We start from the raw sequence: 18,405 nt of genomic DNA, 5'->3' as shown, positions 1-18,405 counted from the left end.
TTTACAAGTTTTGTGCTGTTGACTTCATAATGAAAGGATATACAAAATTCCTTAGTTATTTTTGTAAAACTGTATCATTAAAAACAGGTTTCAAGTTACAAAAACAGTAAAATGACTTGTGAGACCAAAAAAATGATAGAAACACTTGAAAATAGAAAATAATTTAGAAGATGAATCTAATAATTGACAAAATCATTCATCTTTACTTTTAACCCTTCAGAAATTAGCCCATGTCACCAAATTTTACCTAACACAACTCTTCTATGCATCACAGTATTTATTATGACTATCTTACTGTCCATTTCGCATACGAACTCGGTCATTAACTTCTCACATTTTTCTTAGCTTAGGTGGATGAGACAGTTCTTAACTGACAACATTAAAACATAAAGTTTAAAGGTATATATCTACTGTCTTATAGATTGTGTCACTTAATGTATCGTGATTGGTTAGAAAAAATATATTTAAGTTAAAATTTAATTATTAAATATTTTTCTGACCAATCACAAGTTCATAACATATGGAGTGGTACAAACTGTGTGACAACAAATATGCTCCCATAGCTTAAATTCTGATTTTTTTTTCTTTGTTGGAAAATGAAAATTCTGATTTCACTATAATGCATTCAACACAAAAAATAAGACCTTTATGACTAAAAGTCAAATCCAATAACAGAATAAGTAGAGGATAAATAAGAGTGTAATATTTATGTATTGTCTATTTAAGGATTTATATATGATTAATGTATTATTCATTATTCATTTGTATTACTTTTATTTTAAGACTTAATAATGATTAAATATGAATAATAAATAATACAATAATAATACAAAAAATTATTATACTATTGGTGCATACCTCTTTTTCTCTTAGAATAATGCATTCAATTGCTTGTTGTACCTCAAAGCTAGTCGTCTGTTTAAGATGGTGATGATGCATTCATGCAAAAGGGTAACATACTTAGAGGATGGTACCTCAGAATATTAATGAAATTTATTCATTTTGTTTACAACGTCAGCTTGACAAGAAAAAGAAATCATAAACAAGGAAAAACCTCCAGCCTAATCATAAACATATAACTTCATGCACAAAGATTTATTTGGTCAGAAAAAGAAATGCATTTTATTTATATAGGGTACAGGGGTACACCAAACCAAAGACCAAATCATAATCCCATAGCTACACATAGATCTTCATTCATGGGCTATAACATTCCTCCATGAGTTAAGTGTGTTTGACATCATATCTTGACTCAAAACTTCAAGATATTAAGTCTATGAATTCATCCTTATGTGTTCTTTAACTTATTTACTTCTATACAATATGAGGTTTCTTCACACTTGGAATATCCGACATCTTCCACTCAACTGTGAGTTACTCCTCTTTGAGTATAAGATATACTAAAGCTCAACTCTTTATCTACTTGCATCGTCATTGGCTTGTTTTGTCATCAATGGAACACGTCGCGTTACTTCTCATCAGGAAAACTTTTGACACAAGGATCCCACATGGATCTATCAACCATTTGTCATTTCAATATTCGATTAAGTCGTTGAACTATCAGCTCTTATACCACATTTGTGAATCTTCATCCATGAACTATAATAGTTATTCGTGGGTAAGCGAAAAAAACATAAAAGTAGATTTCACAACACATCTTAACTCAAAATCCTGAGGCATTAGCTCTATAGATTTATTCTTATAACGTATTCACTTCTCCATAATGTTTGACTTATTCTTGACACTTCAATTATCCAAAAACATCATGTCTGAATCGCAGGAGTTACAATTCCATACAAACCAAATAAAAAAAGAACTCCCCAACAAAACTGCATGTCCCTGCATATAAAATTCTGCCCCAACCAAACTGCATATCCCTACGTAAAAAATTCAGCCATGCACTATTGTACCGTCATAACATTCTGTAGTATTTCTACAAAAAGCTTATGCATTAAGGCGATCACAAATGACTCATGTCCAAAGAGTCTATTTGATATACTAATAATTCAGGTAGTCTTACTCATTATGATCCATAACAAAGCCATAACGCTCATAATTAGGGATTTAATGGTTTATTTTTTTGGATATTTCAGGGACCAAACTAAACAAAAGAGATGGTTCGGTTCTTATTGTTTTTCATCATTGGAAAAAAATTCGAACATAAATGACTTGATTTATTAATTCGTTTTTTTAATGGAAAATGTTAAATTTTATCATGCATGTGAATTACTATGTATGTGTTGGTAGAAAATCCTTCACTATGAAAATATGTCATGACTTTTATTTCTTCTCATTTCTCTGTAGGTTTGTCACTATATTATCTCTCGTGAGAATTTTATTTTGCTCTGAACAGAAGAACACTATTTAACCTTGTCTTTCTTTAATTACATGGCCCTTAAAAATTACTTGTCTTTATTCATAACATACTCATATGTATCAAGTACCACCTAATTATTAATTATTCATCGGTTTCGTAGTTTGATTCTGGTAATTTAGGACCTTATGGAACCATAAACTAATTATAAACGATTTCATAACAGAAATGAATTGTTGAACCAAGCCCAAATACATTTTTTGGTTTAGTTTGATTCAATTCCATCATCCATAATTTTCACAGTTCAATCCCGAACCACAAATACCCCTACTCATAGCAATAAAAGGCCAAATGAAACAACAAAATTCAAGTCATAAGTGTCATATAGTACAAGATTCTTGTTGACCATTTTGGAGAAGCAACGGAAAAGGCAGAGGAAGAAATGAAAAAGAAGCAGAAGAAAAGGCAGAGAAAGGCCACTGTTGTTTTTAATTTTCACAGCTACTGTCCACGTTTTAAAAATTTGTTTAGGACAAACAGAATGGGTTAAACGACCAATCTGCATGACCAGATCCGGATTGGTGTGCAACCCGCAACTCAGAATTACGCCATATGTGATTCCGACAGCAACTCTGGTGCAGAAACGAGACACAGTGCAATATGCATTTTTAGTTATGAAAACTGCATCAAATCTTGGTTCGAATCGCGCTATTCTAATGACAATGCTTGTCACAACTAGAATGAAATTATAGCCTATTATGTGGCACATCATGCTTTTCAATGAAAAACTTCTCACTACAATGAAAATAATGCATAAAAGGCTGTGCTACAGAAAACTACAAAGCATGCAGCAATCTCCTTGCTTTCTAATCAAAGAGGCACACTGCAAAGCACAAAATCCTTCAATCTTTTTAGGCAATAAACATTAAAGTCCGATTTTGCCCCGTATTACCTCAATGTCTGGAAAGTGTTCCTTTGGGTACTAAAAATAATTTGGCAAACTGAAAACAGAATACATTCACATCTGAACTACTGAGTAGAAGTAGAAGCAACATTACCCAAACCCATTTTCTGTCCCAATAATGTAAGCTGCTCTACAAAATCCACTCCAGTTAGGAGTTCTGTTGTTCCATATATAACATGCTTCGGAGGCTGCTGATTTTGAGCAAGCTCTTGCAGACTGCCATATTCAACATAATTACCTCCACCAATCATGAAAACAATTGCTTCCTTAAAGGGACCTTTCAAATGGCCGCTACTTGCTCCTGAACCAGATTTAGGAGCACGAGGATCAAACGAAAGGTACGAGTCTGTTTCGGGATTTTGTCTCCCTTCAATCAAGGCTTCAACTGTCCTTGCCAATGCAAGCTGCCTATCATTAGATAAAAGATTTTTCACACCAGCTGTCACTGCACTAATTGACTGTCCATAGAGCTTCTCAGCCCAGTCGACAATATTACTTCTGCTGGCAGAATTTGCCGATGCCAATGAAACATTCAATGACTTGATCTTTTTCACATACTGAAAAGCAGCAGTATCAACCTCGGACTCTCTTAGTGCTGCTTCCACAGCTTCTGCTTCTGGCTGATTGATGGTTTCAGAAGAAATAAGATACATGATGGCAAATCGAAGTTTATCAATCTTTGTTCCTTTCCCTTTGAGCACACCAATAAGCTCATTACGTTCAATCCCTCCTCTAACCATCATGTCATTCTCCTTTTTAGCAAAAGAATCGAGTGATCTCTCCTTGATCTCATAACATATGGAGTGGTACAAACTGTGTGACAACAAATATGCTCCCATAGCTTAAATTCTGATTTTTTTTTCTTTGTTGGAAAATGAAAATTCTGATTTCACTATAATGCATTCAACACAAAAAATAAGACCTTTATGACTAAAAGTCAAATCCAATAACAGAATAAGTAGAGGATAAATAAGAGTGTAATATTTATGTATTGTCTATTTAAGGATTTATATATGATTAATGTATTATTCATTATTCATTTGTATTACTTTTATTTTAAGACTTAATAATGATTAAATATGAATAATAAATAATACAATAATAATACAAAAAATTATTATACTATTGGTGCATACCTCTTTTTCTCTTAGAATAATGCATTCAATTGCTTGTTGTACCTCAAAGCTAGTCGTCTGTTTAAGATGGTGATGATGCATTCATGCAAAAGGGTAACATACTTAGAGGATGGTACCTCAGAATATTAATGAAATTTATTCATTTTGTTTACAACGTCAGCTTGACAAGAAAAAGAAATCATAAACAAGGAAAAACCTCCAGCCTAATCATAAACATATAACTTCATGCACAAAGATTTATTTGGTCAGAAAAAGAAATGCATTTTATTTATATAGGGTACAGGGGTACACCAAACCAAAGACCAAATCATAATCCCATAGCTACACATAGATCTTCATTCATGGGCTATAACATTCCTCCATGAGTTAAGTGTGTTTGACATCATATCTTGACTCAAAACTTCAAGATATTAAGTCTATGAATTCATCCTTATGTGTTCTTTAACTTATTTACTTCTATACAATATGAGGTTTCTTCACACTTGGAATATCCGACATCTTCCACTCAACTGTGAGTTACTCCTCTTTGAGTATAAGATATACTAAAGCTCAACTCTTTATCTACTTGCATCGTCATTGGCTTGTTTTGTCATCAATGGAACACGTCGCGTTACTTCTCATCAGGAAAACTTTTGACACAAGGATCCCACATGGATCTATCAACCATTTGTCATTTCAATATTCGATTAAGTCGTTGAACTATCAGCTCTTATACCACATTTGTGAATCTTCATCCATGAACTATAATAGTTATTCGTGGGTAAGCGAAAAAAACATAAAAGTAGATTTCACAACACATCTTAACTCAAAATCCTGAGGCATTAGCTCTATAGATTTATTCTTATAACGTATTCACTTCTCCATAATGTTTGACTTATTCTTGACACTTCAATTATCCAAAAACATCATGTCTGAATCGCAGGAGTTACAATTCCATACAAACCAAATAAAAAAAGAACTCCCCAACAAAACTGCATGTCCCTGCATATAAAATTCTGCCCCAACCAAACTGCATATCCCTACGTAAAAAATTCAGCCATGCACTATTGTACCGTCATAACATTCTGTAGTATTTCTACAAAAAGCTTATGCATTAAGGCGATCACAAATGACTCATGTCCAAAGAGTCTATTTGATATACTAATAATTCAGGTAGTCTTACTCATTATGATCCATAACAAAGCCATAACGCTCATAATTAGGGATTTAATGGTTTATTTTTTTGGATATTTCAGGGACCAAACTAAACAAAAGAGATGGTTCGGTTCTTATTGTTTTTCATCATTGGAAAAAAATTCGAACATAAATGACTTGATTTATTAATTCGTTTTTTTAATGGAAAATGTTAAATTTTATCATGCATGTGAATTACTATGTATGTGTTGGTAGAAAATCCTTCACTATGAAAATATGTCATGACTTTTATTTCTTCTCATTTCTCTGTAGGTTTGTCACTATATTATCTCTCGTGAGAATTTTATTTTGCTCTGAACAGAAGAACACTATTTAACCTTGTCTTTCTTTAATTACATGGCCCTTAAAAATTACTTGTCTTTATTCATAACATACTCATATGTATCAAGTACCACCTAATTATTAATTATTCATCGGTTTCGTAGTTTGATTCTGGTAATTTAGGACCTTATGGAACCATAAACTAATTATAAACGATTTCATAACAGAAATGAATTGTTGAACCAAGCCCAAATACATTTTTTGGTTTAGTTTGATTCAATTCCATCATCCATAATTTTCACAGTTCAATCCCGAACCACAAATACCCCTACTCATAGCAATAAAAGGCCAAATGAAACAACAAAATTCAAGTCATAAGTGTCATATAGTACAAGATTCTTGTTGACCATTTTGGAGAAGCAACGGAAAAGGCAGAGGAAGAAATGAAAAAGAAGCAGAAGAAAAGGCAGAGAAAGGCCACTGTTGTTTTTAATTTTCACAGCTACTGTCCACGTTTTAAAAATTTGTTTAGGACAAACAGAATGGGTTAAACGACCAATCTGCATGACCAGATCCGGATTGGTGTGCAACCCGCAACTCAGAATTACGCCATATGTGATTCCGACAGCAACTCTGGTGCAGAAACGAGACACAGTGCAATATGCATTTTTAGTTATGAAAACTGCATCAAATCTTGGTTCGAATCGCGCTATTCTAATGACAATGCTTGTCACAACTAGAATGAAATTATAGCCTATTATGTGGCACATCATGCTTTTCAATGAAAAACTTCTCACTACAATGAAAATAATGCATAAAAGGCTGTGCTACAGAAAACTACAAAGCATGCAGCAATCTCCTTGCTTTCTAATCAAAGAGGCACACTGCAAAGCACAAAATCCTTCAATCTTTTTAGGCAATAAACATTAAAGTCCGATTTTGCCCCGTATTACCTCAATGTCTGGAAAGTGTTCCTTTGGGTACTAAAAATAATTTGGCAAACTGAAAACAGAATACATTCACATCTGAACTACTGAGTAGAAGTAGAAGCAACATTACCCAAACCCATTTTCTGTCCCAATAATGTAAGCTGCTCTACAAAATCCACTCCAGTTAGGAGTTCTGTTGTTCCATATATAACATGCTTCGGAGGCTGCTGATTTTGAGCAAGCTCTTGCAGACTGCCATATTCAACATAATTACCTCCACCAATCATGAAAACAATTGCTTCCTTAAAGGGACCTTTCAAATGGCCGCTACTTGCTCCTGAACCAGATTTAGGAGCACGAGGATCAAACGAAAGGTACGAGTCTGTTTCGGGATTTTGTCTCCCTTCAATCAAGGCTTCAACTGTCCTTGCCAATGCAAGCTGCCTATCATTAGATAAAAGATTTTTCACACCAGCTGTCACTGCACTAATTGACTGTCCATAGAGCTTCTCAGCCCAGTCGACAATATTACTTCTGCTGGCAGAATTTGCCGATGCCAATGAAACATTCAATGACTTGATCTTTTTCACATACTGAAAAGCAGCAGTATCAACCTCGGACTCTCTTAGTGCTGCTTCCACAGCTTCTGCTTCTGGCTGATTGATGGTTTCAGAAGAAATAAGATACATGATGGCAAATCGAAGTTTATCAATCTTTGTTCCTTTCCCTTTGAGCACACCAATAAGCTCATTACGTTCAATCCCTCCTCTAACCATCATGTCATTCTCCTTTTTAGCAAAAGAATCGAGTGATCTCTCCTTGATCTCACCCAACAACACAGTAGCAATGTTTGTATGCTTATCAATTACTTGCTTCCTTTCAGTCAGCTCAGGCAGCGAGTTCACTGCACTCATCAAATGTTTCGTGTTACCAATCAAGTCTGTTCCATCAAACTCCGCACCATGAGTTCCACCGGTCCTCTTATTCACCTCATCCACGTCTTTCTTATATTTATTCAACTGTGTCTCAATCTCCACTGCGACTTCAGGAAATTCCAGTGCCCCATTTGCAACCCAAAATGAGTCTGAACTATCCAACTCATACGACCTCATCCCACCCTTTTCCCCTTGCACACTCAACCTATTCAACTTCAACCCAAGTACATCATGAATAAGTGGCCGGTACCGAAAATCATGCTGAATTGCCACCGGCAATTCAAAATTCCTGTCAAATATACACAACACTGGCCGCTGAAATGAACTAACAAAATTCCCACCCTCGGTAAACAGATTGTTCTTTGACAACAAATGATCCCTCAACTTCTGATCCAATGCTGATGCAACCATCTCAGCAGGACCACCCCTTGGACACCTTATAACCGGCACAACTGCCAAAGTAGCCAAAACACAAAACAATCCATTAACAACCTTCTCTATAATCTCCTCAATTTCACGGTCCCCAGCCGAAGGATCATTAAGCTGAACATAACAAGACTTGTATGCCAAGGAAAACAGGTTATCTTCTAGCGTAACAAACTCCAGGTACTGCAAAATGTTTAGATTGCATTATTTTGGGAGAAATAATCACTTTTTTAAATGGATTTGCAACTTAGTCCATGAAATTATACTACACTTATAATTTTTCACACGAATCGCCCATAATTATCAAACTCATAACATCTCAATCCTTAATTATGACTATCATAAATTTATGGACTAAGTAAGTTATAGAATAACTACGAGCACGTTTATTTAATCTTTTTTCACAAAAATACAATCATTATTTGATTTAAAAAACTGCTTCTGAAACTTGGACATTTGTTTTGTTAGGCTCTTCAAAAAAAAGATAACTCAACCAACATAGCAGAAATCAAACACAATAGTGAACACTCAATTTCGCTTTTTTCCTTCCTGAGAAGCAAAACAGAGGCATCACAAAATTAGCATGGAGACCAGAATGTTTATAATAGTGCAAAAAGAAAAAACTATTCAATGAAGTAATTAAATAAAAAAACAAATATCATCTTCCAACTTCCATCAACATAGTAAAAATTAAACACATGAATAAACACTCAGTTTCCTCAGAAGTCAAATGGAGGCATGTGACCTACAAAACAGTGCAAAAAGAAACTAACAATGAGGTATTCAAAATCACACAGGAGTCAAATATTTTCTTAATTTCCTCCAGAAACAAACAGAGGCATGGACATACATAGATTTAAGTTTCCTATGGTGAAATAAATTAATAAAACTTCATCTCTCGTTTCATTCATTGTAGCGGAACTGTGGAAGTTAAACACTTAACAACAAAGAGCACTCAGTTTCCTTGCATGAAAATGAGCATGGAGACCAGAAAGTTTAATATATATATTTTTTAGAACCTACATATTTCAGCTTCTTAAAAATTTTACTTTTGTCAAAATCACTTTAGTACAATCACTTTTTAGGCCTAAACAGACAGAACCATCATCACACAAGGTTCTAATTATAGGTCAGTGACTACAGTAGACACCGATATGTTAAGGTTTTAGGAGTCGCTGAAACAGTATCCTGGGCAATTGTAGCAGCATCAACTGCAATGTCAATGATTTCGAAGTTTCCAAAACCGCTACTGAAACAGTTTTTTAAAACCTGTCTTATACAACAACAATCAAGCCTTAATCCCATTAGCCCCACCTATATTACTTGATGCTATACATAGCCGATCCTAAGCCCAGGTAAAACTCTGTTTAATCTCTATGACATGAATAATAAAAGGGACTAACTTATATACTACTTAAAAATCGAAGCACTAAACTACGAACTACTAAGTATAAAACAATTCCATCCATCAAGTGACACAAAATAAGCGATAATCCAAACACACTAACCTGATCATGAACCTTGGAAATCCGTTGAATAGAATCCGAATTAAGCGTCCCTGACGCAAGATCTTCAAGCAGAGGCCGCGGAATTGAAGTGGAGAAATTAAGGTGAAAACTCTGATACAGCGATCGGGAAGCATCAGCAACAATTCTCTGAACATTAGATGTATTAGGCTGAACGAAATAAACCGCGGGAACATCGTGAACCGGTTTCCGATCCTTATCAATGAGGAAATAGAGAGTAACACCGTGTTTGCGAAGGTCCTTGACATGAATCAAGGGAGATAAAATGTTCTGACAGAATTTATCGTAGATCAAGATCTTGTAGACTTCTTCGTTAGCGGTTCCAGTTGCGTTTACCGGTTGATTCAGGTTCAGCATTCGTGCAATGCATTCTGAGAGAACGATGAAGAAATGGATCTTAGATATAGAGATTTGAATTTTTTGTGAATCGGAGAAGAGAATGAAAAAAATGAAGAGTTAGAAATACCTGTTTGTTTTTGACGAAGATTGAGAGTCATTGTTGGATCTGAAGAATTGGGATTGAGAATGTTACGAACAAAAGCAGAGAATGAAGTTTTTTATTGTGTGTGGGAAGATAGATAGATGGGATCGGAATTGGTATTGGGTTATTTTTCACTTTCAGGTTTTCTATGCTTTTATTACATACGGTAATAATGCTAATAGATCTACTTAGTTTTGGAAAAAAAAAAACTATAAAAATGGATTCCCTGTAAAGAAGAATTTTGTCAAAAAAATGAGTATTTTGTTATTTTAAAAAAAAAACTAATTAAAATACCTCCCACTACATGTTTTTCTGCTAGTCACAATCACATCGTTCATGTGGGATAATATCTTCAAGTCATGAATATTTATTATATGAGGTCAAATTGTTATGACAGGTAGTTGATTTAGTGGTGGAAGTTTATGTTAAAATGTTCGATTTTTTAGAACAATATTTATTGGGAGGGATAATTACTTACATCAAAAGGATTAATTCTTTATTATATGGGTAAGGGATACGTTTATTAGTATCAAAGGAAATTATTATATAAGTATTTTCTATGACTAAAATCCAAATCTAACATAAAAACATGTATTAAATGAACCAACTATATATTGATAAACTTATCATGGATGATGAAATGCTGTGCTAACTTAATCAAAATTTATGATTTGGAAACTCGTTTAAAAGGCTACATGGACAAAACTTATTTAACAAGAAACAAGTTAAATAGCATTATTTTGCTAGGAGTTTTTTATTTATGAGAAAAGCACCAATTTATGACATATATAAGGCGTTTATATATTATTTAAAGGGGGAATTATTAACTACCAACATATAATTCCCTATTTTTATTTCATATATAATTGTGTTACGTTACTAATTGTTGCGGTGGTTGCTATTTTGAAGATTGGATGTTAACAAACTTTCTTTTGTATTGCTCTTTTTTAATAAATGAATTTTTTGATAAACACAATGATATTGTTACTTTTTCTCTCACTCATTTGTTTACACTTCATCTTTTTTTTGTCTCTCTCTCTCTTCCTTCTCGATCACATTTCTTTCATCTGTTTTTGTCTCTATCTTGCCAATACCACCACCACCTACAAAGGTGGTGTGAGTTTAACATTCCCCATTGACAAATAACAATAATACTCTGACATTTTTTTCTCTTATACCTCCTTTTACATTTTAGCTTTCCTCTCATCTCTTTTTTTCCATCTCATCAATAATCACATTTCATTTATCTCTTTCTATCTCTCTTCCCAAAACCACCTACAATGGCATGAGTTTAATATAATATTAACAAAATATAAGAATGAGGTGAATATATTATATTGTAAATAGAACTCATCGGAGGATATATCATTTCTCCAATGACAACTATGGTATCAGTTCTTTCAGACGCATTCTTGACTGGTGATTATGGACGTTTGCTGGAACAGTCAATGATAACTAATAATAGAAAGATGGTTATGTTCCTACATAGAAAATTAGAAATGATGAGTATATAATTATTTGTACAACTGCATTTTGCAATTAACTCCAACAACTAAGTTTGAGTAAAGAAAGTGAGAAATGATGAGAAAATTGAAGGCCCTCAATTGATGTGGGCAGAACCGGATGCCATAGCCAAAAACTCAACTATTCCTCTTCCTCTCTCTGTCTCTTCACATTGTTCACAGAAAACAAAAAAGGATGAGTTCTTCTGATAACCAAGTTGTCTATCAACTTATGAATCACTTCCCTACTACTAACAAGAAAAATCTGTTAAGCACCTTGTTGCGGGTGATAAGTTACCAGACAAAGAGGAGGGGTGTTCAATGTGCATGAAAAATTAAAAGCCAAGTGAAAATTCATAAAAATTCAATACAATGACCTATTTATACATTATTACTCTGGTTCTCTCCAAAGGACAGTAATAAAGAGAATAAGTTAAGGGTTCATTTCAATACAAAAATTACTAAGGCTATAAGTTGGAAGAATTAAATGAAAAATACACTCAAAAGCTAGCAAAAGCATGAGACAACCTACATTTCATAAATATCTTGCTGAATAATCTGAAACTCTGGTCTAATGGCTATCACTTCAGGTCTACATTATCAGAATGAGCTGCATGATCAGCAATGGGGTTAACTGCTTCTGCCACACTTGTTTCATCAACCCTTCTAACAGAATCATCCTCTAATATATCATCCATCATGTCATCCTCTCCAACATTTATATCTTCCACATCATCGTCTTCATTGTTGCTTTCACCGGGTATCTTTCTTTTCTTGGGACCATGCTCCAGCCTATGTGTATCCAATTCTTTGTCCATAGTTTCCTGTAAATCCTGATCATTATTTCCTTTCCGTGCTTTCCTTGCATTCTGCCATCTCTCCATGTCCTTCTCAACATTGGCTAGATACTGCTCGCCAATCTGTTTCTGATACTCAGACAATTCCTCTCTTCTTGCATTCTTCCATTCTAGAAAAGCCTACAAATTGACAATTGACATTTGGTATTTATATAAAACCACATGAAAATAATAGTTAAGTTCAATATACTGAGCTCGAATATCATATCAGGCTCAATTATATGATGATTTCAAATATCAAGTAATATATATAATATTTTCTGTATTACACTAATAATAAATAATAACTATAAACTACGTTAAAAATATTCTTGATATATATCTTTAGTATTTAAAAGTCACTCTTTAAAAATACGTTATAAGATGAAGAGCAAAATATGAGCAGGGTTTAGCTCAATTCCACCCATATTAAGTATGGACTCTATGTATCCATGAAACTACGAAAGAAAAATATATAAATAACGAAGAGTTGACCAGGGTCACCAAAGTAATACTGGAAGGAAGGCTGCCCCATAGTGGTCTAGAGACGATATATAGAAAAAGACCAAATCAAATCAAAAGTATGTGTAACTTTGACAAACACTTCAAATTTTAAAGTTCCAAGAGTCAAACCTCTTCTTTTGACTTCGCCGATGATGCAGCAGCATCATCATCCAAGGGCTTCTTTGGCAAATAGTAAATTGGAGGCTCTGCCTTAGTCCTGGGGGAAAACGCATGCCACATTCAATCAAACAATGATCCAAAATAATAAAAGGAAAACTTTTATATTTCTAAAAATCCTGCAATTTGCAGGATACATCTCATCAAGTTACTTCAACACTGCAATACACATGGACAGAAACTTATCTTGGTCTCAATAAAATGTGAATATGGACACTTTTGGACCAAAATTAAAAATAACCTGCAAAGATATAAAACATGTCATGATGTCAGAAATTACATGTGTCTAACTAGCAAAGGATTTGTAAGCTTCCCGCCTCATAAGTTAACATTTGAAGGGGACTAACCTTATAAAATTGCTTAATTTTTTATGATGCTCACTCCACTGAAGAAACAGCAACTCCAATTTCTTTTCTTCGGTCTTAGCAGCCACACGTGCTCTAAGAGTCTGACAAGAAGTAAGGGAACAAACAAAAACACAAATTTTAAGTGGGATAAGATAATATGAAATTTTGTTGTCTATTATGAAAAGCAAAGAATTGTTATCATTTGAAAGCAAACCAAGTCTCTCTTGCGCTTTTCAGCAATCTGTTCACGCTCTTCTATCCTTAGCCTTTCACTTTCTTCCCGTGCTCTTTGCTCAGCCTAGAAAAACATTCCAAAGTATTTGGGATTGTTATGAAGCATAGGATGTTACATACAGAGAGAGAGAGAGAGAGAGAGAGAGAGAGAGAGAGAGAGAGATGGTAAGAGAGTCAAGTGTTTGAAACAGATTCTCATATCATACAAATGACTCTCATGGAGGTCTAACTGCACTTTTCCATTTTATAAAGATTAGAAGCAAAACCACAATAACCATCAATGCAAAAAGGTCAGAGATTTACCCACAATTAAACAACAAGTGAAAGTGGATTGAGTAAAGAGGGCAGGAAATGGGAGCTAATGGGAAAGCATTTACAACTAGCGGGAGATAGTGAGAGTGGAGAGAACAAAGATGGCATCAACTAGTATTTACCTAAGGGAAAAATGAACAGGCTGTTAGTGAAGAGAATAAATATAGAAGTGTGGGGAGTGAGCTCATTCAAGAATTTGGAGAGGTTTGGGGTTGTGGCCATTGGGCAGAGACTTCACTTGCATTTCGATAGTATGATTCTCTTTCTTCTTCTACCATTACTTTTGCCTCTATATTTTCTGTTTCCTAACAGTGTAAATGTAGCTTGGCTTCTTTGTTTTCATAGTTTTCCCTACTAATAATATCAGCTCCTATCAGTCAGCTAAAGAAAATTGGAATATATTCCATACCCATACAATTATCTAACAATAACTAAGTTGTTCTAATTTTAAATATATAGTCACATACCCATTGCTATGTAAAACATCTGAAAGAACTTGCAAAATGGGTATTTGTGCAAAAGTATAAACATTCTCAAATAATGGCTTGGTGACAGTGCATCTCTAAAAAAAGATTTCACATATAAAATAATTATAAAGATAATGGCCCTGTGAAGTTTATTAAGAAAGATATATTCCATTGTTCAATATAACCTCAATAACATGAATGTATAATGTTTAGGCCACAGGTCCTACAAGTATTGCATATCATAAACCACTTCTTAGTTGGAAGAAGCTACATATACTTTACGCAACTTACTCTTTGTAAAGAATTCGATCTCCGCATGTATGCCTCTGTTCCCGAGAGTTGCATATCTTCCTTCCGAAATTTCTGGAGCAGTATAAAAGAAAATACATAAACTAGACCTACACACACATATATATGTATGTGCGGAAATAACAATAAGGATAATGATGACGATGATAAAATCAGAGAAATCTGTTTATATAGTGGAGAAGCAATTATAAACTACTGAATTGAAGTCATCACACGGTAGTATCAATGTGCACCTCCAAAGTTCCAAGAAGCTGACCCAGCATTCTTTTATTCCTATTAACCAAGCGTGAATCCTCATTCTTTGGCAATACCCGAGGAACATGTTTTGCAGTAGGAATGTCGGAATCCTTATATGAAATGACAGTGTGTCGAAATAGCATTAGAACATATACAAAATCCTAATCAACATCCATGAAGAAGGAAAACAAGTACACTTGCATTTACCATCCTGGGAGTTCTGTTTTGAGGATGAAATGGCCTGCTATCACTGTGGGAGGCTGTGACAATCCTGTTAGTGTTCACTGCAATGTCATCATCCTGAACCAACTCTCCATCCTCAACCTGCATTCATTCATTTCAAAATGGAGATCAAGCTTCTATCATTCGTCTAAGAGTGTCAAATTAGTTCCTAAAGATACAATGCCAATCAACAAGTCCCTAAACAATGAATATTACTCTCAAGACCCTGAATGTGTTCGTCATTCAAATTAATAAGTCCCTATCATCATTTAACATGAAGACATTTTGAGACTAATAGACGTATTGAATGGAATGGAAATCATCTATTCAGATTCTATTCCATCCTGTTCTAAACAATTCAAGCCTTGGAATTTAGTATCATTTCATTCCGCTCCATTCCATCTATCTCCAACAATCCAAACATAGCCTAGCAGGAACGTGAAGGGTGATTTCCGCCATTCAGAGGCTAAGAGGGTGTCCGGTTTAGCATACATTCGAGGAAAACAGTTGTTGCTGCTCCAGAACAATAATTTCTCAAGGAAAGAGGTGTTAGGCAACAACATAAACTGCTTTTGGGTGAAAAACACTGAATTTGTATAGCTGGAATTTTGGAATTTGGATACCAAGATTATCAGACTATTTTCGAATTTGAGACAAGCATGCCCTCATATGATCAACATTGTATCTTTCATGACTTAAATTGACAATTTAATCACTGTTCTAATAAATATGACACTTTATCAGATTGCGAACCACATCACCTTATGCAGTTGCAATATTGCGGTGACCTCCACAACCACATCATCCCACAATTGCAGTGTGATGCCAAATCACAATGAAGTGTCCACCTCGGGACACAACATAACCACATTCAGGCAACAACAAATTTAAAAACATTTTTTAATCACAAAAGTTCCATGTCGCCAATGCCGCATTGCAGTGACAGCAATCACAGTAACCACAATCATGGCAGCAATTTAAAATGATAAGCATATACTAGGTTTAGCACTAGTACTACTACCTTGACAACAGCCGACGAAAGCCGGCGTTTAGCAGGAGGTTGATCTTCGGATTCATTCCTCTCTCCCTGAAATAGAACCAAATTACATTCAATAATTCTACCCTATACTCAATTTCATTTTCAATTGAAAATCAGAAAAAATAAAAAGATTATTTCATACATGTGAGAGAAAGGGTCGTTGACGAGCACCATTGCGGGGAGCAAGAGCTGTGAAGGGCCCTCCTCTGCGAAGGCCACGAGGATCTCGAAGTCGTTCCGTAATCTGAGAAATTCGAAATTGAAATAAGCCATAAATAGAATAACAGAATCAAATTAACACGCGAGTTTTCAAGAAATTGCAATTAATTAAAGAACAACAAAGATAGAGAGAGAATGAGGGATATACCTCGCGCTGTTGGTGAAGAAGCTCGTTGATTTCATTGCGAAGTTCCTCTTCGGTCTTCTCTACCGCCATTGAAACGATGCAGTAGTCACTGTGTTACCAAACAAAACCCTTGTGAACCTGTGGATTTCTTCTTATTCAGGGTAACAATTGTTTTTGTTTGTTTTGTTAGTACCAGCAAGTATGTAATCACTTCGGAGTGTGGGACTATTTTTCTAAAAATAATAAGTGGTACTTCTAAAAATCAAATTATTATCAATTATATTAGTTTATTATTATCAATTGTTCAATTTTAATCATTATTTTGACAATGTGCTTTGTTAACCTAGCATTAAAAAATTTAACAATATTTCCTGCTTGGTAGATGTTAGAAATTATATGTGTCATTTTAATGTGTATGTAAAATTATAAAGTGTCATTTTAGTCTCTCCATCTTTTTTGTTTGTTAGTATTTAACCCTATAAAATTTTCATCATCTGACACTTATTGTGGAAGAATGACAAACCTTTCAATATGTCTAGTAAAAATCTAACAAGTTCTCCGGTTGAAGATTTCATTCTCTAACATTGAATGTGAGGTACTGACGAACTAGTGCATGCTTGTAGAGAAGAACTGACAAAATAAATGAGAAAATAATAATGAGTGTTGTATTTATGTATTATTAGTATTAATTTTTTACAAAGTCAAAACATTATTCAATATTTAGTTCTATTACTTATATTCAGAATAAGTGCTGATTATATACTAATAATAAATAATAAATGATACAATAATATAAAAAATTCTTATATCCTCAATAAATGTACTTTGTTCTCAAATAATACTATATTATCACTAAATTATAATCCTTCTTTCTTTATAATTTATATCTATATCTATATTTATATTTATACTATTTTTATATTTATACTATTAATAAAGGGAAAACACAAAATAACCACCCATCATGGTGTAATTTGTGTTTTCCTATTTTGCCATCAATACCTTTTTATTTTTACCAAAAAACCATATAATATTATTTTCTTATTTTATCCTTATTATCTTCTTATTTTAAAAGTGTATTTAAAAAATTGAATATTAGACCAATTGAATAAATTCAACCGTAAATTTAGCGCAAAAAATTATATTTGAATTTATAAAATACAAACTATACATTACAAACGATAGGAAAGTGAGTTGACAGGCACAATAGTACATGTCAACATGCTAGTAATAATAATAATATAGTCAAATGATTAGATTGATTTTTTTAATAATATTTGTTTTAGAATAAATAAAAATATTTTTTATTGAAATAATTATTTATTGTTCATTAATGAGTTATTTATAATTGTATCTTGTTAATTAAAAATATTTCTTATGAGTGTCCGTTTTATTAAATGTAATAACATGACAATGATTAATGATTAACTGGTTAAGAATAAAAACTCATTATAATTGTATATGTTAACTGAGAATAACATGTTTAATGTCAAGGATGATAATATCTACCGTATATTTTACATTCAATTCAAAAGTTGAGGTTGTGATGGTATAAGTTATTAGAATGTAATTATTTATATTAAGTGTATGAAAATGAGGACATTCTTTCACAAGTATATAAGTTAGATGATGACAACTGCACACACAAAAAGGAGGATGAAATATACAAGAACGAAAAAGAAAAAAAACCAAAATTACGCTTTATAA

The 18,405-nt window shown here is 33.6% G+C and overlaps 2 protein-coding genes across 5 annotated transcripts; both read right to left on the bottom strand.

Moving 5' to 3' along the window:
• Positions 1-3,048: 3,048 nt before the first annotated feature.
• LOC109340735 (SEC1 family transport protein SLY1) lies at positions 3,049-10,309 on the bottom strand. 2 transcript variants are annotated; one of them, XM_019578462.1, is made up of 4 exons: positions 10,152-10,309; positions 9,668-10,056; positions 7,623-8,342; positions 3,049-4,066 (listed from the first exon to the last, which is right to left on the bottom strand). In XM_019578462.1, the coding sequence occupies exons 1-4, from the start codon at positions 10,180-10,182 to the stop codon at positions 3,344-3,346; spliced, it is 1,863 nt and encodes a 620-aa protein (XP_019434007.1). In that variant the 5' UTR covers positions 10,183-10,309; the 3' UTR covers positions 3,049-3,343. The 2 variants fall into 2 exon arrangements, with proteins under 2 accessions (XP_019434007.1, XP_019434006.1); XM_019578461.1 differs by lacking the exon at positions 3,049-4,066 and having other exon boundaries at positions 6,605-8,342; positions 10,152-10,308.
• A 1,674-nt stretch (positions 10,310-11,983) lies between these two features.
• Positions 11,984-16,868, bottom strand: LOC109340737 (pinin-like). 3 transcript variants are annotated; one of them, XM_019578465.1, is made up of 11 exons: positions 16,720-16,868; positions 16,495-16,596; positions 16,332-16,400; positions 15,299-15,415; positions 15,088-15,201; positions 14,837-14,908; positions 13,747-13,830; positions 13,533-13,633; positions 13,138-13,225; positions 12,214-12,645; positions 11,984-12,178 (listed from the first exon to the last, which is right to left on the bottom strand). In XM_019578465.1, exons 1-10 carry the CDS (start codon positions 16,786-16,788, stop codon positions 12,250-12,252), a joined length of 1,212 nt encoding a protein of 403 aa, XP_019434010.1. In that variant the 5' UTR covers positions 16,789-16,868; the 3' UTR covers positions 11,984-12,178; positions 12,214-12,249. The 3 variants fall into 3 exon arrangements, with proteins under 3 accessions (XP_019434010.1, XP_019434009.1, XP_019434011.1); XM_019578464.1 differs by having other exon boundaries at positions 11,984-12,645; XM_019578466.1 differs by having other exon boundaries at positions 11,984-12,645; positions 16,335-16,400.
• Positions 16,869-18,405: the final 1,537 nt, after the last annotated feature.

Source organism: Lupinus angustifolius, unplaced genomic scaffold (genome assembly GCF_001865875.1).
Source record: "Lupinus angustifolius cultivar Tanjil unplaced genomic scaffold, LupAngTanjil_v1.0 Scaffold_238_7, whole genome shotgun sequence".
Classification (NCBI taxonomy): domain Eukaryota; kingdom Viridiplantae; phylum Streptophyta; class Magnoliopsida; order Fabales; family Fabaceae; genus Lupinus; species Lupinus angustifolius.
This window is presented reverse-complemented; position numbering and strand designations above follow the sequence as displayed.